Source organism: Coturnix japonica, unplaced genomic scaffold (assembly GCF_054131305.1).
Source record: "Coturnix japonica strain WE unplaced genomic scaffold, WE-NBRP24 Scf096, whole genome shotgun sequence".
NCBI lineage: Eukaryota > Metazoa > Chordata > Aves > Galliformes > Phasianidae > Coturnix > Coturnix japonica.
In genome coordinates, this window is record NW_028188999.1 from 291,641 (window position 1) to 314,620 (window position 22,980).

At 51.3% G+C, this 22,980-nt stretch overlaps 1 protein-coding gene across 9 annotated transcripts in view; it reads left to right on the forward strand.

The window, feature by feature from the left end:
- Positions 1–22,980, forward strand: part of PYGM (glycogen phosphorylase, muscle associated) — a 75,255-nt gene that overhangs the window by 49,195 nt on the left and 3,080 nt on the right. For 5 of the 9 annotated variants that reach the window (XM_085534686.1, XM_085534690.1, XM_085534694.1 and 2 more), the window contains 6 exons: positions 1,302–1,449; positions 3,134–3,192; positions 6,155–6,296; positions 11,393–11,600; positions 18,358–18,492; positions 22,140–22,206. In XM_085534686.1, coding sequence (XP_085390812.1) covers positions 1,302–1,449; positions 3,134–3,192; positions 6,155–6,296; positions 11,393–11,600; positions 18,358–18,492; positions 22,140–22,206 — 759 coding nt within the window. Of the gene's footprint in view, positions 1–1,301; positions 1,450–3,133; positions 3,193–5,003; positions 5,144–6,154; positions 6,297–11,392; positions 11,601–16,004; positions 16,123–16,838; positions 18,039–18,221; positions 18,319–18,357; positions 18,493–22,139; positions 22,207–22,980 lie in introns of those variants that run through there. The other 4 variants (XM_085534687.1, XM_085534689.1, XM_085534688.1 and 1 more) reach the window with 4 other exon arrangements.

Here is a 22,980-nt window from a genome sequence, read left to right on the forward strand (position 1 = left end):
TGTGTCCGTCTATGTGCCGCTATGGGTCTCTATGTGTCCCTATAGGTCCCTATGTGTCTCTATATGACTCTAAGGGTCTGACCCCCGCCCCATATCCCCCCATAGAAGAACAAGGTGAAGTTTGCAGCACTGCTATGGGTCTCTATGTGTCCCTATGGGTCCCTATAAGTCCCTATGTGTCCCTATAGATCCCTATATGTCTCCATGTGTCTCTATGGGTCTCTATGGGTCCCTATGTGTCCCTATAGATCCCTATAGGTCTCCATGTGTCTCTATGGGTCTCTATGGGTCCCTATGTGTCCCTATAGATCCCTATGGGTCTCTATGTGTCCCTACGGGTCTCTATGGGTTCCTATAGATCCCTATGGCTCTCTATGTATCCCTATGGGTCTCTATCCGTCCCTATGGCTCTCTATGGCTCTCTATGTGTCCCTATAGATCCCTATGGGTCTCCATGTGTCTCTATGGGTCTCTATGGGTCCCTATGTGTCCCTATAGATCCCTATATGTCTCCATGTGTCTCTATGGGTCTCTATGGGTCCCTATGTGTCCCTATAGATCCCTATATGTCTCCATGTGTCTCTATGGGTCTCTATGGGTCCCTATGTGTCCCTATAGATCCCTATGGGTCTCTATGTGTCCTTATGGGTCCCTATGGGTCTCTATGTGCCCCTATGGCTCTCTATGGCACTCTATGTGTCCCTATAGGTCCCTATATGTCCCTATGTGTCCCTATGTGTCCCTATAGATCCCTATGGGTCTCTATGTGTCCCTATATGTCCCTATGTGTCCCTATGTGTCCCTATGTGTCCCTATATGTCCCTATGTGCCCCTATATGTCCCTATGGGTCTGACCCAGCCCCACATCCCCCCATAGGAGAACAAGGTGAAGTTTGCAGCACTGCTATGGGTCTCTATTGTCCCTATAGGTCCCTATGTGTCCCTATGTGTCTGAATATGTCCCTATAGGTTCCTATGGGTCTCTGTGGGTCTCAATGTGTTGCTATGGGTCCCTATAGTTCTCTATGGGTCTCTATGTGTCCCTATGGGTCCCTATAGGTCCCTATATGTCCCTATGTGCTGCTATGGGTCTCTATGTGTCCCTATAGGTCCCTATGTGTCTCTATATGACTCTAAGGGTCTGACCCCCACCCCACATCCCCCCATAGGAGAACAAGGTGAAGTTTGCGGCACTGCTATGGGTCTCTATGTGTCCCTATGTGTCTGTATGGCTCTCTATATGTCCCTATGTGTCCCTATGTGTCCCTATGGGTCTGACCCCGCCCCACATCCCCCCATAGGAGAACAAGGTGAAGTTTGCGGCTCAGCTGGAGCGCGACTACGGGGTGAGAGTGAACCCGGCCGGGCTGTTCGACGTGCAGGTGAAACGGATCCACGAGTACAAGAGGCAGCTGCTCAACTGCCTGCACGTCATCACCCTGTACAACAGTATGGGACCCATAGATACTGCCCCATAGCTGCCCCATAGCTGTGCTATAGCTGCCCTATAGATCCTGCCTGCCCTATAGAGCCCTGCCCTATAGAGCCCTGCCCCTAACAGCAGCTGCTCAACTGCCTGCACGTCATCACCCTGTACAACAGTATGGGACACATAGATACTGCCTGCCCCATAGCTGCCCCATAGATACTGCCTGCCCCATAGATACTGCCTGCCCCATAGATACTGCCTGCCCCATAGATCCTGCCCCATAGATCCTGCCTGCCCCATAGATACTGCCCCATAGATCCTTCCTGCCCCATAGATAAGGATCCACGAGTACAAGAGGCAGCTGCTCAACTGCCTGCACGTCATCACCCTGTACAACAGTATGGGACCCATAGCTGCCCCATAGATACTGCCCCATAGATACTGCCTGCCCCATAGATACTGCCCTATAGCTGCCCTATAGCCTGCCCCATAGATAAGGATCCACGAGTACAAGAGGCAGCTGCTCAACTGCCTGCACGTCATCACCCTATACAACAGTATGGGACCCATAGATACTGCCCTATAGATCCTGCCTGCCCCATAGATACTGCCCCATAGATAGTGCCTGCCCCATAGATAAGGATCCACGAGTACAAGAGGCAGCTGCTCAACTGCCTGCACGTCATCACCCTGTATAACAGTATGGGACCCATAGATACTGCCTGCCCTATAGCTGCCCTATAGATCCTGCCTGCCCCATATATAGATAGTGCCTGCCCCATAGATAAGGATCTATGAGTACAAGAGGCAGCTGCTCAACTGCCTGCACGTCATCACCCTATACAACAGTATGGGACCCATAGCTGCCCCATAGCTGCCCCATAGCTGCCCTATAGATAGATACTGCCTGCCCTATAGAGCCCTGCCCCTAACAGCAGCTGCTCAACTGCCTGCATGTCATCACCCTATAGAACAGTATGGGACCCATAGATACTGCTTGCCCCATAACTGCCCTATAGCTGCCCTATAGCTGCCCCATAGATAGATACTGCCTGCCCTATAGAGCCCTGCCCTATAGAGCCCTGCCCCTAACAGCAGCTGCTCAACTGCCTGTACGTCATCACCCTATAGAACAGTATGGGACCCATAGATACTGCCTGCCCCATAGATCCTGCCTGCCCCATAGATAGATATTGCCTGCCCTATAGAGCCCTGCCCTATAGAGCCCTGCCCCTAACAGCAGCTGCTCAACTGCCTGCACATCATCACCCTATATAACAGTATGGGACCTATAGCTGCCCCATAGATCCTGCCTGCCCCATAGATCCTGCCTGCCTCATAGATCCTGCCTGCCCCATAGCTGCCCTATAGCCTGCCCCATAGATCCTGCCTGCCCCATAGCTGTCCTATAGCTGCCCCATAGATCCTGCCTGCCCCATAGATCCTGCCTGCCCCTTAGCTGCCCTATAGCCTGCCCCATAGATACTGCCTGCCCCTTAGCTGCCCTATAGATACTGCCTGCCCCATAGCCTGCCCCATAGATCCTCCCCGCCCCTTAGCTGCCCCATAGATCCTGCTCCATATCTGCCCCATAGATACTGCCCTATAGATCTTGCCTGCCCCATAGATCCTGCCCCACAGACCCCACAGACCCCATAGCCCCCCATTGCTGTGGGTCACCCTCAACCCCTCTGTGCTCTGCAGGGATTAAGAAGGAACCGAATAAAGCCTTCGTGCCCCGCACCGTCATGATCGGGGGCAAGGTGAGTGCTATGGGGTGTGCTATGGGGCAGGGGGGTCCCTATGGGTCGCTATGGGGCCCTATGGGTCCCTATGGGACACTATGGGTCCCTATTGGTTTCTATGTGTCCCTATGGGTCTCTATTGGTTCTTGTGGGTCTCAGTGTGTCCCTATGGGTCGCTATGGGTCCCTATGGGTCCCTATGAGTCTCTATGGGTCCCTATTGGTTTCTATGTGTCCCTATGGGTCTCTATTGGTTCTTGTGGGTCTCAGTGGGTCCCTATGGGTCGCTATGGGTCCCTATGGGTCTCAATGGGGTCTCTATGTGTCCCTATGGGTCCCTATGGGGTCTCTATGTGTCCCTATGGGTCCCTCTGTGTCCCAATGGGTCCCTATATGTCTCTGTGGGGTCTCAGTGTGTCCCTATGGGTCCCTCTGTGTGTCCCTATGGGTCTCTATGGGGTCTCTATGTGTCCCAGTGGGTCTCCATTGGGCGTCAGTGGGTCTCTATGGATCCCTATGGGGTCTCTGTGGGTCCCAATGGTTCCCTATGTGCCCCAGAGGGTCCCTGTGTGTCCCTATGTATTTCTATGGGGTCTCAATGTGTCTCTATGGGTCTCTATGTGTCTCTATGGGGTCTCAGTGTGTCCCTATGGGTCTCTATGGGGTCTCAATGTGTCCCTATGGGTCCTTGTGGGTGTCAGTGGGTCGCTGTGGGTCCCTATGGGTTTCTATGGGGTCTCTATGAGGTCTCTATGTGTCCCTATAGGTCTCAATGGGACACTGTGGGTCCCTATAGGTTTCTATGGGGTCTCTATATGTCCCTATGGGTCTCAGTGGGTCACTGTGGGTCCCTATGGGTCCTTATGGGTCCCTGTATGTCTCTATGGGGTCTCAGTGTGTCCCTATGGGTCCCTATGGGTCTCAGTGGGACACTGTGGGTCTCTATGGGGTCTCAATGTGTCACTATGGGTCCCTGTGGGTCTTTATGGGTCCCTATGGGTCTCTATGTGTTGCTATGGGTCTCAGTGGGTCACTGTGGGTCCCTATGGGTCTCTATGGGTCCTTATGGGTCTCAGAGGGTCCCTATGTGTCCCTATGGGTCTCAATGGGACACTGTGGGTCTCTATGGGTCTCTATGGGGTCTCAACGTCTCCCTATGGGTCCCTGTGGGTGTCAGTGGGTCTCAGTGGGTTGCTGTGGGTCTTTATGGGTTTTTATGGGTCTCTTTGGGTCCCAATGGGTCCCTATGTATCCCTATGGGTCTCAGTGGGTCACTGTGGGTCCCTATGTGTCCCTATGGGTCTCTGTGGGGTCTCTCTGTGTCCCTATGGGTTGCTATGGGGTCCCTATGTATCCCTATGGGTCTCAGTGGGACACTGTGGGTCCCTATGGGTCTCTATGGGGTCTCAATGTGTCTCTATGTGTCCCTATGGGTCTCTATGGGGTCTCAATGTCTCCCTATGGGTCCCTGTGGGTCTCAGTGGGTCTCAGTGGGTCGCTGTGGGTCCTTATGGGTCCCTGTGTGTCCTTATGGGTCCCTATGGGGTCTCTATGTGTCCCTATGGGGTCCCTATGTGTCCCTATGGGTCTCTATGGGTCTTTATGGGGTCTCAGTGTGTCCCTATGGGTCTCTATGGGTCCCTATGGGTCTCTATGTGTCCCTATGGGTCTTTATGGGGTCCCTATGTGTCCCTATGGGTCTCTATGGGTCTTTATGGGGTCTCAGTGTGTCCCTGTGGGGTCTCAGTGGGGTCTCAGTGTGTCCCTATGGGTCTCTATGGATCCCTATTGATCCCTATATATATCTATGTGTTGTATCGCCCCCTGCAGGCCGCCCCTGGTTACTACATGGCGAAGCTGATCATGTCCCTATTGATCCCTATTGATCGCTATTGGTCCCTATTGATCTCCATTGATCCCTATTGATCCCTATTGATCCCTATTGATCAATGACCCCTGACCCCTACAGGCCGCTCCGGGTCACCACATGGCGAAGCTGATCACGTCCCTATTGATCCCTATTGATCCCTATTGATCTCTATTGATCCCCATTGATCCCTATTGATCCCTATTGATCCCTATTGATCCTTATTGATATATCGCCCCCTACAGGCCGCTCCCGGTTACCACATGGCAAAGCTGATCATTAAACTGATCACGTCCCTATTGATCCCCATTGATCCCCATTGATCCCTATTGATCCCTATTGATCCCCATTGATCCCCATTGATCTCTATTGATCTCTATTGATCCCCATTGATCCCCATTGATCCCTATTGATATACCGCCCCCTACAGGCCGCTCCCGGTTACCACATGGCAAAGCTGATCATTAAACTGATCACGTCCCTATTGATCCCCATTGATCCCCATTGATCCCTATTGATCCCTATTGATCCCTATTGATCCCCATTGATCCCTATTGATATATCGCCCCCTACAGGCCGCTCCCGGTTACCACATGGCGAAGCTGATCATGTCCCTATTGATCCCTATTGATCCCTATTGATCTCTATTGATCCCTATTGATCCCTATTGATCCCTATTGATCTCTATTGATCCCTATTGATCCCTATTGATCCCCATTGATCCCTATTGATCCCTATTGATATACCGCCCCCTACAGGCCGCTCCCGGTTACCACATGGCGAAGCTGATCATGTCCCTATTGATCCCCATTGATCCCTATTGATCCCTATTGATCCCCATTGATCCCCATTGATCCCTATTGATCCCTATTGATCCCCATTGATCCCTATTGATCCCCATTGATCCCTATTGATATGTCGCCCCCTACAGGCCGCTCCCGGTTACTACATGGCGAAGCTGATCATGTCCCTATTGATCCCTATTGATCCCCATTGATCCCTATTGATCCCTATTGATCCCCATTGATCCCCATTGATCCCTATTGATCCCTATTGATCCCCATTGATCCCCATTGATCCCTATTGATCCCCATTGATATATCGCCCCCTACAGGCCGCTCCCGGTTACCACATGGCGAAGCTGATCATTAAATTGATCACGTCGATCGGGGACGTCGTGAACCACGACCCGGCTGTGGGGGATCGACTCAAGGTGATCTTCCTCGAGAACTACCGCGTCTCATTGGCTGAGAAAGGTGAACAGAACCCCATAGAACCCATAGAACCCATAGAACCCCATAGAACCCCATAGAAACCTATAGAACCCCATAGAACACCATAGAACCCCATAGAACCCGATAGCACCCCTTATCACCCCATAGAACCCCATAGAACCCCATAGAACACCATAGAACACCATATCACCCCATATCACCCCATAGTACCGCATAGAACCCCATATCACCCCATAGAACCCCATATAACCCCATAGAACCCCATATCCCACCCATAGAACCCCATAGAACCCCATATCACCCCACAGAACCCCATAGAACTGCATATCACCCCATAGAACCCCATATCACCCCATAGAACCCCATAGAAACCCATAGAACACCATATCACCCCATATCAACCCATAGAACCCCATAGAACCGCATATCACCCCATAGAACCCCATAGAACCCCATAGAAAACCATATCACCCCATAGAACCCCATAGAACCCCATAGAAACCCGTATCACCCCATATAAACCCATAGAACCCCATAGAACCCCATACCACCCCATAAAACCCCATATCACCACATAGAACTCCATAGAACCCCATATCCCCCCCCATAGAACCCCATAGAACCCCATATCACCCCATAGTACCGCATAGAACCCCATAGAACCCCGTAGAACTCCATATCACCCCATAGAACCCCATAGAACCTCGTATCACCCCATAGAACTCCATATCACACCATAGAACCCCATAGAACCCCATATCACCCCATAGTACCGCATAGAACCCCATATCACCCCATAGAACCCCATAGAACCCCATAGAACCCCATATCCCACCCATAGAACCCCATAGAACTCCATATCACACCATAGAACCTCATATCACCCCATATCACCCCGTAGTACCGCATAGAACCCTATATCACCCCATAGAACCCCATAGAACCCCATAGAACCCCATAGAACCCCATATCCCACCCATAGAACCCCATAGAACCCCATAGAACCCCATAGAAAACCATATCACCCCATAGAACCCCATAGAAACCCGTATCACCCCATATAAACCCATATCACCCCATAGAACCCCATACCACCCCATAAAACCCCATATCACCACATAGAACTCCATAGAACCCCATATCCCCCCCCCCCATAGAACCCCATAGAACCCCATATCACCCCATAGAACCCCATAGAACTCCATATCCCCCCCATATGTCCCCCCACACCCCTTATAACCCCTTATAACCCCATCTAACCCCATATCTCCCCATATAACCCCATATAACCCCATATCTCCCCTATCATAGTGATCCCAGCCGCAGACCTATCGGAGCAGATCAGCACCGCATATAACACCCTATAACCTCTTATAACTGCTATATAACCCCATATATCCCCTATATAACCCTATATCTCCCCAGATATTCCCATATACCCCCATATCTCCTCATATACCCCCTATCTAACCCCATATCTCCCCTATACTAGTGATCCTCGCCACAGACCTATCGGAGCAGATCTCCACACCCCATATACCCCCATATAACCCCATATAACCCCATATAACCCCATATATCCCCTATATAACCCCCTATATCCCCTATATCAGTGATCCCAGCCGCAGACCTATCGGAGCAGATCAGCACCACATATACCCCCATATACCCCCATATAACCCCATATATCCCCTATATAACCCCATATACCCCCATATATCCCCTATCTAACCCCATATATCCCCTATATCCCCTATATCAGTGATCCCAGCCGCAGACCTATCGGAGCAGATCAGCACTCCCTCCTTAACCCCATATACCCCCATATAACCTCATATATCCCCTATATAACCCTATATCTCCCCAGATATCCCCATATATCCCCTATATAACCCCATATACCCCCTATATAACCCCATATATCCCCTATATAACCCTATATCTCCCCAGATATCCCCTATATAACCCCATATACCCCCTATCTAACCCCATATATCCCCTATATCTCCCCACAAAACCCCATATACCCCTATATAACCCCATATCTCCCCCCATATACCCCCATAAAATCCCATATACCCCCTATCTAATCCCATATCTCCCCTATACTAGTGATCCCAGCCGCAGACCTATCGGAGCAGATCAGCACTGCATATACCCCCATATACCCCCATATAACCCCATATACCCCCATATCTCCCCATAGATCCCATATATCTCCCCTATATCAGTGATCCCAGCCGCAGACCTATCGGAGCAGATCAGCACTGCATATACCCCCATATACCCCCATATATCCTCATATCTCCCCCTATAGCCCCTATATAACCCTATATCTCCCCCTATATCCCCTATATATCAGTGATCCCAGCCGCAGACCTATCAGAGCAGATCAGCACTGCATATACCCCCATATAACCCCATATATCCCCCATATATCCCCTATATACCAGTGATCCCAGCCGCAGACCTATCGGAGCAGATCAGCACCGCATATACCCCCATATACCCCTATATAACCCCATATATCCCCTATATAACCCCCTATATCCCCTATATACCCCCATATAACCCTATATCTCCCCCATATATCCCCCTATATATCAGTGATCCCAGCCGCAGACCTATCGGAGCAGATCAGCACCGCATATACCCCCATATACCCCCATATACCCCCATATACCCCCATATATCCCCCATATACCCCCATATACCCCCATATACCCCCATATACCCCCATATATCCCCCATATACCCCCATATACCCCCATATAACCCTATATCTCCCTCTATATCCCCTATATATCAGTGATCCCAGCCGCGGACCTATCGGAGCAGATCAGCACTGCATATACCCCCATATACACCCATATACCCCCATATATCCCCTATATAACCCCCTATATCCCATATATACCCCCATATAACCCTATATCTCCCCCATATATCCCCATATATATCAGTGATCCCAGCCGCGGACCTATCGGAGCAGATCAGCACCGCATATACCCCCATATACCCCCATATACCCCCATATACCCCCATATAACCCCCTATAGCCCCTATATAACCCTATATCTCCCCATATCTCCCCTATCATAGTGATCCCAGCCGCAGACCTATCGGAGCAGATCAGCACCGCATATACCCCCATATACCCCTATATACCCCCATATACCCCCATATAACCCCATATACCCCCATATACCCCCATATATCCCCTCTATCCCCTATATATCAGTGATCCCAGCCGCAGACCTATCGGAGCAGATCAGCACCGCATATACCCCCATATACCCCCATATACCCCCATATACCCCCATATACCCCCATATACCCCCATATAACCCCTATATAACCCCATTTATATCCCCATATATACCCTATATCTCCCCCTATAGCCCCCATATAACCCCATATACCCCCTATCTAACCCCATATAACCCCCTATATCCCCTATACTAGTGATCCCAGCCGCAGACCTATCAGAGCAGATCAGCACCACATATACCCCCATATACCCCCATATACCCCCATATACCCCCATATCTCCCCCTATAGCCCCTATATAACCCTATATCTCCCCATATACCCCCCTATAGCCCCTATATAACCCTATATCTCCCCATATACCCCCATATATCCCCCATATAACCCTATATCTCCCCATATCTCCCCTATCATAGTGATCCCAGCCGCAGACCTATCGGAGCAGATCAGCACCGCATATACCCCCATATACCCCCATATACCCCCATATATCCCCTATATCCCCTATACTAGTGATCCCAGCCGCAGACCTATCGGAGCAGATCAGCACCGCATATACCCCCATATACCCCCATATACCCCCATATCTCCCCCTATAGCCCCTATATAACCCTATATCTCCCCATACCCCCATATATCCCCTATATAACCCTATATCTCCCCATATCTCCCCTATCATAGTGATCCCAGCCGCAGACCTATCGGAGCAGATCAGCACTGCATATACCCCTATATAACCCCATATATCCCCTATATAACCCCCTATATCCCCTATATACCTCCATATAACCCCATATAACCCCCTATCATAGTGATCCCAGCCTCAGACCTATCAGAGCAGATCAGCACCGCATATACCCCCATATAACCCCATATACCCCCATATACCCCCATATACCCCCATATAACCCCATATCTCCCCATATAACCCTATATCTCCCCATATCTCCCCTATATACCAGTGATCCCAGCCGCAGACCTATCGGAGCAGATCAGCACCGCATATACCCCCATATACCCCCATATAACCCCATATACCCCCATATAACCCCATATAACCCCATATACCCCCATATAACCCTATATCTCCCCCTATATCCCCTATATATCAGTGATCCCAGCCGCGGACCTATCGGAGCAGATCAGCACCGCATATACCCCCATATACCCCCATATACCCCCATATAACCCCATATATCCCCTATATAACCCCATTTATATCCCCATATATACCCTATATCTCCCCCTATAGCCCCCATATAACCCCATATACCCCCTATATAACCCTATATCTCCCCCTATATCCCCTATATATCAGTGATCCCAGCCGCAGACCTATCGGAGCAGATCAGCACCGCATATACCCCCATATACCCCCATATACCCCCATATCTCCCCCTATAGCCCCTATATAACCCTATATCTCCCCATATACCCCCATATAACCCTATATCTCCCCCATATATCCCCATATATACCAGTGATCCCAGCCGCAGACCTATCGGAGCAGATCAGCACCGCATATACCCCCATATACCCCCATATACCCCCATATAACCCCATATATCCCCTATATAACCCCATTTATATCCCCATATATACCCTATATCTCCCCCTATAGCCCCCATATAACCCCATATACCCCCTATCTAACCCCATATAACCCCCTATATCCCCTATATATCAGTGATCCCAGCCGCAGACCTATCGGAGCAGATCAGCACCGCATATACCCCCATATAACCCCATATACCCCCATATCTCCCCCTATAGCCCCTATATAACCCTATATCTCTCCATATACCCCTATATACCCCCTATATAACCCCATATCTCCCCTATACTAGTGATCCCAGCCGCAGACCTATCGGAGCAGATCAGCACGGCGGGTACGGAGGCGTCGGGTACCGGGAACATGAAGTTCATGTTGAACGGGGCCCTGACCATCGGCACCATGGACGGGGCCAACGTGGAGATGGCGGAGGAGGCGGGGGAGGAAAATCTGTTCATCTTTGGGATGAGGGTCCACGACGTCGAGAACCTCGACAGGCAGGGGTGAGATATAGGGGATGTATAGGGGGGAGCTATATAGAGATATAGGGGGGAGCCATATAGAGATATAGGGGAACATATGGGGTGGGGGGTGAGCCATATAGAGATATAGGGGGCAGCCATATAGAGATATAGGGCCATATAGAGATATAGGGGAAACTATGGGGTGGGGTGAGCCATATAGAGATATAGGGCCATATAGAGATATAGGGGAACATATGGGGTGGGGAGGAAAATCTGTTCATCTTTGGGATGAGGGTCCACGACGTGGAGAACCTTGACAGGCAGGGGTGAGATATAGGGGAATATATGGGGTGAGATATGGGGTGAGATATAGGGATGAGCCATATAGAGATATAGGGGGGAGCCATATAGAGATATAGGGGAATATATGGGGTGAGATATGGGGTGAGATATAGGGATATAGGGGAAACTATGGGGTGAGATATAGGGTGAGATATGGGGGATGTATAGGGGAACATATGGGGTGAGATATAGGGATGTATAGGGGAACATATGGGGTGAGATATAGGGGATGTATAGGGGAACATATGGGGTGAGATATAGGGGATGTATAGGGGAACATATGGGGTGAGATATAGGAGATGTATAGGGGAACATATGGGGTGAGATATGGGGGGTGTATAGGGGAACATATGGGGTGAGATATGGGGGGTGTATAGGGGAACATATGGGGTGAGATATAGGGGATGTATAGGGGAACATATGGGGTGAAATATGGGGATGTATAGGGGAACATATGGGGTGAGATATAGGGGATGTATAGGGGAACATATGGGGTGAGATATAGGGATGTATAGGGGAACATATGGGGTGAGATATAGGGGATGTATAGGGGAACATATGGGGTGAGATATAGGGGATGTATAGGGGAACATATGGGGTGAGATATGGGGGATGTATAGGGGAACATATACAATGGGGGAACCCCATAACCCCCACATATCCACCCATAACCCCCCCATATCCCCCCTATAACCCCATAACACCCCCATTACCCCCCCATAACCCCCTTATCTCCCCCTATATCCCCCCATAACCCCCCCATAACCCCTTTATTTCCCTCCACAGCTCCCCATTACCACCCTATATCCCCCTATATCCCCCATAACCCTCCCATAACCCCTTTATTTCCCCCCACAGCTCCCCATTACCACCCTATATCCCCCTATATCCCCCCATAACCCCCCCATAACCCCTTTACCTCCCCCTATATCCCCCCATATCCCCCATATCCCCCCATAACCCCCCTATCCCCCATATATCCCCTATATATATATCCCCTATATCCCCCATAACCCCGTATATATATAAGGGGTTATAACTCCCCTTATAGCCCCTATATATCCCCATATCCCCCTATAATCCCCCCATAACCCCTTTAGCGCCCCCCATATCCCCCCATTGCCCCCCTATATCCCCCCATATTCCCACATATAGCCCCTATAATCCCCCATAACCCCATATATAACCACATAACCCCCCATTACACCCCCATATCCCCCCATACCCCATATATAACCCCATATATTATCCCCCATAGTTACTGTGTCTGTGATTACTATGAGCGCCTCCCCGAGCTCTGTATGGCCATGGACCCCCATAACCCCATAACCCCCATAGCATCCCATAGACCCCCATAGACCCCCATAGACCCCCCTAACCCCTTTATCTCCCCCCATAGCTCCCCATTACCCCCCTATATCCCCCCATATCCCCCCATTACACCCCCATATCCCCCCCACAACCCCCCATAACTCCCCTTATAGCCCCTATATCCCCCCTATAACCCCTCATTAACCCCCATTACCCTCTATATCCCCCCTAACCCACATTACTTCCCTATATCCCCCCATATCCCCCCATAACCCCTTTATCTCCCCCTATATCCCCCATAACCCCCCATAACTCCCCTTATAGCCCCTATATTCCCCCATGTCCCCCCTATAATCCCCCCATATCCCCCCATATCCCCCCCATAACCCCCCATAACACCCCCTAACCCCATTATCCCCCCTATATCTCCCCATATCCCCCCTAACCCCTTTATCTCCAACCATAGCTCCCCATTACCTCCCTATATCCCCCCATAACCCCTTTATTTCCCCCTATATCCCCCCATATTCCCCCATAACTTCCCTTATAGCCCCTATATCCCCCCATATCCCCCCTATAATACCCCCATATCCCCCCTAACCCCTTTATCTCCCCCCATAGCTCCCCATTCCCCCCCTATATCCCCCTATATCCCCCCATTACCCCCCATAACCCCCCCATATCCCCCCATAACTCCCCATAACCCCTTTATCTCCCCCTATATCCCCCTATAACCCCCTCTAACCCTTTTATCTCCCCCCCATATCCCCCTATAACCCCATAACCCCCCCATAACACCCCCTAACCCCATTATCCCCCCTTTATCTCCCCATATCCCCCCCAACCCCATTATCTCCCCCCATAGCTCCCCATTACCCCCCTATATCCCCCCATAACCCCTTTATTTCCCCCTATATCCCCCCATATTCCCCCATAACTTCCCTTATAGCCCCTATATCCCCCCATATCCCCCCTATAATACCCCCATATCCCCCCCTAACCCCTTTATCTCTCCCCATAGCTCCCCATTCCCCCCCTATATCCCCCTATATCCCCCATTACCCCCCATAGCCCCCCCATATCCCCCCATAACTCCCCATAACCCCTTTATCTCCCCCTATATCCCCCCACAACCCCCTCTAACCCCTTTATCTCCCCCCATATCCCCCCATAATCCCCCATAACACCCCCTAACCCCATTATCCCCTCTATGTCCCCCCATATCCCCCCCAACCCCTTTATCTCCCCCCATAGCTCCCCATTACCTCCCTATATCCCCCCATAACCCCATTATTTCCCCCTATATCCCCCCTATATCCCCCCATAACCCCAAAACACCCCGTTTCCCTCCCATTACCCCCCATAACCCCTTTATCTCTCCTTATATCCCCCCATAACCCCTTTATCTCCCCCCAACCCCATTATCTCCCCCCATAACCCCCCATAACCCCCTATAGCCCCCCTATATCCCCCCATGAGCCCCCCATATCCCCCCTATAACCCCATAACACCCCCATAACCCCCCCAAACCCCTTTATCTCCCCCCATATCCCCCCATAACCCCCCATAACTCCCCCTAATCCCTTTATCTCCCCCTTATAGCCCCTATAACCCCTTATTAACCCCCATAACCCCTTTATCTCCCCCTATATCCTCCCATAACCCCCCATTTACCCCCATAACCCCCCATATCCCACCTAAATCCCCCTATATCCCCCCATAACCCCCCCATAACCCCTTTATCTTCCCCCATAACCCCCACATATCCCCCCTATAACCCCTTTATGTCCCCCTATATCCCCCATAACCCCCTTATAGCCCCTATAACCCCTTCATCTCCCCCCATAGCTCCCCATTACCCCCCTATATCCCCCCATAACCCCTTCATCTCCCCCCATATCCACCCTATATCCCCCTATAACCCCTTTATCTCCCTCCCTAACCCCATTATCTGCCCCCATAACCCCTTTATCTCCCCTTATAGCCCCCCATTAACCCCCATAACCCCCCCATATCCCCCCATAACCCCCCCCATAATCCCATAACACCCCCATTACCCCCCATAACTTCTTTATCTCCCCCCATACCCCATATATAACCCCATATATCCTATCCCCTATAGTTACTGTGCCTGTGATTACTACGATCGCCTCCCCGAGCTCCGTACATCCGTGGACCCCCATAGCCCCCCATGGGCCCCCATATCCCCCCATAACTCCCCTTATAGCCCCTATATCCCCCCCATACCCCCCATAGCCCCTTTATTTCCTCCATATCCCCCAGTAACTCCCCTTATAGCCCCTATATCCCCCCCATACCCCCCATATAGCCCCCCATATCCCCCCACTACTCCCCTATATCCCCCCCTAACTCCTTTATTTCCCCCCATAGCTCCCCATTACCCCCCTATGTCCCCCCATAACCCCTTTATCTCCCCCTATACCCCCCTATAATCCCCCCCTAACCCCATTATCTGCCCCCCAACCCATTTATCTCCCCCTATATCTCCCCATAACCCCTTTATCTCTCCCCATATCCCCCCATTACCACCCTATATCCCCCCATAACCCCATAACACCCCCATTACCCCCCTATATTCCCCCATATCCCCACATTAACCCCCTATATCCCCCCTAACCACTTTATCTCCCCCTATATCCCCCCATAACTCCCATTATAGCCCCTATATCCCCACATATAGCCCCTATATCCCCCTATAACCCCATATATAGCCACATAACTCCATATATAACCCCATATATTATCCCATACTTATATGATCCCATACAGTTACTGTGCCCGTGATTACTACAAGCGCCTCCCGGAGCTGCATACGGCTGTGGACCCCCATAACCCCATATATAACCACATAACCCCATATATAACCACATAACCCCATATATAACCACATAACCCCTTTATCTCCCCCCATAACCCCCCATTACCCCCCTGTGTCCCCCCCATAACCCCCTATAACCCCCATTACCCCCCTATACCCCCCTATATCCCCCCATAGCTCCCCATTACCCCCCTATATCCCCCTGTTACCCCCCCATATCCCCCCTAACCCCTTTATCTCCCCCCACAGCTCCCCATTACCCCCCTATATCCCGCATACCCCATATATAACCCCCCATATCCCCCCATAACCCCATTATCCCCCCCTATATCCCCCCATATCCCCCCAATATCCCCCCATAACTCCCCCTTATAGCCCCTATATCCCCGCATATCCCCCCATACCCCATATATAACCCCCTATATAACCCCATATATCCTATCCCATACAGTTACTGTGCCCGGGACTATTACGAGCGCCTCCCCGAGCTGCGTACGGCCGTGGACCCCCATAACCCCCCATAGCCCCCCATATCCCCCCCATAACCCCTCCTAACCCCTTTATCTCCCCCCATAGCTCCCCATTACCCCCCTATATACCCCCATAACCCCTTTATTTCCTTCCATAGCTCCCCATTACCCCCCTATATCCCCCCATATCCACCCATATCCCCCTATATCCCCTCATAAACCTCCCTAACACCATTATCTGCCCCCATAGCCCCTTCATCTCCCCTATTACCACCCTATATCCCCCCCTAACCCCATATATCCTATCCCACACAGTTACTGTGCCCGTGATTACTACGAGCGCCTCCCCGAGCTGCGTACGGCCGTGGACCCCCATAACCCCCTATATGCCCCCATAACCCCCTATATCCCCCCATATCCCCATATATACCCCATATATAACCCCATATATAACCCCATATATTCTATATCCCCCATAGTTACTGTGCTCGGGACTATTACGAGCGCCTCCCCGAGCTGCGTACGGCCGTGGACCCCCATAACCTCATATATAACCCCATAACCCCATATATAACCACATAACCCCCTATATAACCCCATATATCCTATCCCATACAGTTACTGTGCCCGTGATTACTACGAGCGCCTCCCCGAGCTGCGTACGGCCGTGGACCCCCATAACCCCCCATAGCCCCCCATATCCCCCCCATAACCCCTCCTAACCCCTTTATCTCCCCCCATAGCTCCCCATTACCCCCCTATATACCCCCATAACCCCTTTATTTCCTTCCATAGCTCCCCATTACCCCCCTATATCCCCCCATATCCACCCATATCCCCCTATATCCCCTCATAACCCTCCCTAACACCATTATCTGCCCCCATAGCCCCTTCATCTCCCCTATTACCACCCTATATCCCCCCCTAACCCCATATATCCTATCCCATACAGTTACTGTGCCCGGGACTATTACGAGCGCCTCCCTGAGCTGCGTACGGCCGTGGATCCCCATAACCCCCTATATGCCCCCATAACCCCCTATATCCCCCCATATCCCCATATATACCCCATATATAACCCCATATATAACCCCATATATTCTATATCCCCCATAGTTACTGTGCCCGGGACTATTACGAGCGCCTCCCCGAGCTGCGTACGGCTGTGGACCCCCATAACCCCATATATAACCCCATAACCCCATATATAACCCCATATATCCTATCCCATACAGTTACTGTGCCCGTGATTACTACAAGCGCCTCCCCGAGCTGCGTACGGCCGTGGACCCCCATAACCCCCTATATGCCCCCATAACCCCCTATATCCCCCCATATCCCCATGTATACCCCATATATAACCCCATATATAACCCCATATATTCTATATCCCCCATAGTTACTGTGCCCGGGACTATTACGAGCGCCTCCCCGAGCTGCGTACGGCCGTGGACCCCCATAACCCCATATATAACCCCATAACCCCATATATAACCACATAACCCCATATATAACCCCATATATCCTATCCCATACAGTTACTGTGCCCAGGACTATTACGAGCGCCTCCCCGAGCTGCGTACAGCCGTGGACCCCCATAACCTCATATATAACCCCATAACCCCATATATGACCACATAACCCCATATATCCCCCCATAACCCCATATATAACCCCATATATGATCTCCCCATACAGTTACTGTGCCCGTGATTACTATGAGCGCCTCCCCGAGCTGCGTACGGCCGTGGTCCCCCATAACCCCATATATAACCCCATAACCCCCTATATATGATCTCCCCCCATATATAACCCCATATATGATCCCATACAGTTACTGTGCCCGTGATTACTACGAGCGCCTCCCCGAGCTGCGTACGGCCGTGGACCAGCTGAGCAGCGGCTTCTTCAGCCCTCGGCAGCCGGATTTGTTCAGGGACATCGTCAACATGCTCATGAACCACGACCGGTACGAGAACGGGGCTTAAAGCGAAACCAAGCAGCTCATTGGATGATGGGAGGGGCTTAAAGCGAAACCAAGCAGCTCATTGGATGGTGGGAGGGGCTTAAAGTGAAACCACGCAGCTCATTGGATGATGGGAGGGGCTTAAAGTGAAACCAAGCAGCTCATTGGATGGTGGGAGGGGCTTAAAGTGAAACCACGCAGCTCATTGGATGATGGGCTGAGCTTAAAGTGAAACCAAGCAGCTCATTGGATGATGGGAGGGGCTTAAAGTGAAGCCGCGCAGCTCATTGGATGATGGGAGGGGCTTAAAGTGAAACCATGCAGCTCATTGGATGATGGGAAGGGCTTAAAGTGAAACCACGCAGCTCATTGGATGATGGGCTGAGCTTAAAGTGAAACCGCGCAGCTCATTGGATGATGGGAGGGGCTTAAAGGGAAACCACGCAGCTCATTGGATGATGGGAGGGGCTTAAAGTGAAACCACGCAGCTCATTGGATGATGGGAGGGGCTTAAAGTGAAACCACGCAGATCATTGGATGATGGGCTCCTTGGGGGCAGGGATAAAGGGAAACGACGCCCAATAGTGGGATCAGAAACCCAACAATGGGGTCAGGAACCCAATGATGGAGTCTAGAACCCAATGATGAGGTCAGGAACCCAACGATGGGATCAGGAACCCAATAATGGGGTCAAGAACCCAACAGTGGGGTCAAGATCCCAATGATGGGGTTGGGAACCCAATGTTGGGGTCAATATCCCAATGATGGGGTCAAGAACTCAATGATGGGGTCAAGAACCCAACAGTGGGGTCAGGAACCCAATGATGGGGTCAGGAACTCAATGATAGAGTCAAGAACCCGATAGTGGGGTCAGGAACCCAATGATGGAGTCAGGAACCCAATGATGGGGTCAAGATCCCAATGATGGGGTCAAGAACCCAACAGTGGGGTGAGGAACACAATGATGGGGTCGGGAACTCAATGATAGAGTCAAGAACTGGATAGTGGGGTCAGGAACCCAATAATGGGGTCAGGAGCCCAATAGTGGGATCAGAAACCCAACAATGGGGTCAGGAACCCAATGATGGAGTCTAGAACCCAATGATGGGGTCAGGAACCCAATAATGGAGTTGGGAACCCAATAGTGGGGTCAGGAACTCAGTAGTGGTGTCGGGAACCCAATGACGGAGTCTAGAACCCAGTGATGGGGTCAAGAACTCAATGATAGAGTCAAGAACCTGATAGTGGGATCAGGAACCCAATGATGGGATTAGGGACCCCATAATGGGTTCAAGAACACGATAGTGGGGTCAGGAGCCCAATAGCGGGATCAGAAACCCAACAATGGGGTCAGGAACCCAATGATGGAGTCTAGAATCCAATGATGGGGTCAGGAACCCAACGATGGGATCGGGAACCCAATGATGGGGTCAAGAACTCAATGATAGAGTCAAGAACCCGATAGTGGGGTCAGGAACCCAATGATGGAGTCAGGAACCCAATGATGGGATCGGGAACCCAATAATGGGGTCAAGAACCCGATAGTGGGGTCAGGAGCCCAATAGTGGGATCAGAAACCCAACAATGGGGTCAGGAACCCAATGATGGAGTCTAGAACCCAATGATGGGGTCAAGAACTTAATGATAGAGTCAGGAACGCGATAGAGGGATCAGGAACCCAATAATGGAGTCAGGAACCCAATGATGGGATTACGGACCCCATAATGGGTTCAAGAACACCATAGTGGGGTCAGGAGCCCAATAGCGGGATCAGAAACCCAACAATGGGGTCAGGAACCCAATGATGGAGTCTAGAACCCAACAATGGGGTCAAGAACCCAATAGTGGGGTCGGGAACCCAATAATGGAGTTGGGAACCCAATAGTGGGGTCAGGAACTCAATAGTGGGGTCAGGAACCCAATGATGGAGTCTAGAACCCAATGATGGGGTCAAGAACTCAATGATAGAGTCAAGAACCTGATAGTGGGATCAGGAACCCAATGATGGGATTAGGGACCCCATAATGGGTTCAAGAACCCGATAGTGGGGTCGGGAGCCCAATAGCGGGATCAGAAACCCAACAATGGGATCAGGAACCCAATGATGGGATCGGGAACCCAATAATGGGGTCAAGAACCTGATAGTGGGGTCAGGAACCCAATGATCGAGTCAGGAACCCAATGATGGGATCGGGAACCCAATAATGGGGTCAAGAACCCAACAGTGGGGTCAGGAGCCCAATAGTGGGATCAGAAACCCAACAATGGGGTCAGGAACCCAATGATGGAGTCTAGAACCCAGTGATGGGGTCAAGAACTCAATGATAGAGTCAGGAACGCGATAGTGGGATCAGGAACCCAATAATGGAGTCAGGAACCCAATGATGAGATTAGGGACTCCATAATGGGTTCAAGAACACGATAGTGGGGTCGGGAGCCCAATAGCGGGATCAGAAACCCAACAATGGGGTCAGGAACCCAATGATGGAGTCTAGAACCCAATGATGAGGTCAGGAACCCAATAGTGGGGTCGGGAACCCAATAATGGGGTCAGGAACCCAATAATGGAGTTCAGAACCCAATAGTGGGGTCGGGAACCCAATGACAGAGTCAAGAACTCAATAATGGGGTCAGGAACCCAATGATGGGATTGGGAACTCAATAATGGAGTCAGGAACGTAACAGTGGGGTCAGGAACCCAATGATGGAGTCTAGAACCCAATAGTGGGGTCAAAAACCCAATAGTGGAGTTGGGAACTTAATAATGGGGCCAGGAACCCAATGATGGAGTTGGGAACCCAATAGTGGGGTCAGGAACTCAATAGTGGGGTCAGGAACCCAATGATGGAGTCTAGAACCCAATGATGGGGTCAAGAACTCAATGATAGAGTCAAGAACCTGATAGTGGGATCAGGAACCCAATGATGGGATTAGGGACCCCATAATGGGTTCAAGAACACCATAGTGGGGTCAGGAGCCCAATAGCGGGATCAGAAACCCAACAATGGGGTCAGGAACCCAATGATGGAGTCTAGAACCCAATGATGAGGTCAGGAACCCAATAGTGGGGTCTGGAACCCAATGATGGGGTCAGGAACCCAATAATGGAGTTCAGAACCCAATAGTGGGGTCAGGAACTCAATAGTGGGGTCGGGAACCCAATGACAGAGTCAAGAACCCAATAACGGGGTCAGGAACCCAATGATGGGATTGGGAACTCAATAATGGAGTCAGGAACGTAACAGTGGGGTCAGGAACCCAATGATGGAGTCTAGAACCCAACGATGGGGTCAAGAACCCAATAGTGGGGTCGGGAACCCAATAATGGGGTCAGGAGCCCAATGATGGAGTTGGGAACCCAATAATGGGGTCAGGAACTCAATAGTGGGGTCAGGAACCCAATAATGGAGTCAGGAACATAACAGTGGGGTCAGGAACCCAATGATGGAGTCTAGAACCCAACAATGGGGTCAAGAACCCAATAGTGGGATCAGGAGCCCAATAGTGGGACCATTGGGGTTCCTAACCCTATTATTGGGTTCCTGACCCCACTATTGGGTTCCTGACCCCATAACTGGTTCTGCCCCATAGCGCCGCCCCACACTTTGGTCCTTTTTGGGTTCTGACCCCCATTTTTCCTCCCCTTTTAGGTTTAAGGTTTTCGCCGACTACGAATCCTATATTAAATGCCAGGAGAAAGTCAGTGAGCTCTACAAGGTCTGCACTTATGGGGCTACTGCCCCATTGCTGCCCCATAGCTGCCCCGTTGCCCCCTATTGCTGCCCCATTGCTGCCCCATAGCTGCCCCATTGCCCCCTATTGCTGCCCCATAGCTGCCCCATTGCCCCCCATTGCTGCCCCATAGCTGCCCCATTGCCCCCTATTGCTGCCCCATTGCTGCCCCATAGCTGCCCCATTGCCCCCCATTGCTGCCCCATAGCTGCCCCATTGCCCCATTCCTGCCCCATTGATTCCTCCCTGCCCCATTGATCCCTTCCTGCCCCACTGATCCCCGCCCCACTGATCCCTGCCCCATTGATTCCTGCCCCACTGATTCCCCCCCAATTGATTACTGCCCCACTGATCCCTTCCTCATTGATTCCTGCCCCATTGCTGCCCCATTGATTCCTTCCCACCCCACTGATCCCCGCCCCACTGATCCCCGCCGTATTGATTCCTGCCCCACTGATCCCAGCCCCACTGATCCCCACCCCATTTCTGCCCCATTGATTCCTGCCCCATTGCTGCCCCATTGATTCCTTCCCACCCCTCTGATCCCCGCCCCATTGATCCCCACCCCATTGATTCCTGCCCCACTGATCCCAGCCCCATTGATCCCCGCCCCATTACTGCCCCATTGATTCCTTCCCACCCCACTGATCCCCACCCCATTGATTCCTGCCCCACTGATCCCAGCCCCATTGATTCCTGCTCCATTGCTGCCTCATTGATTCCTGCCCCATTGATTCCTTCCTGCCCCACTGATCCCAG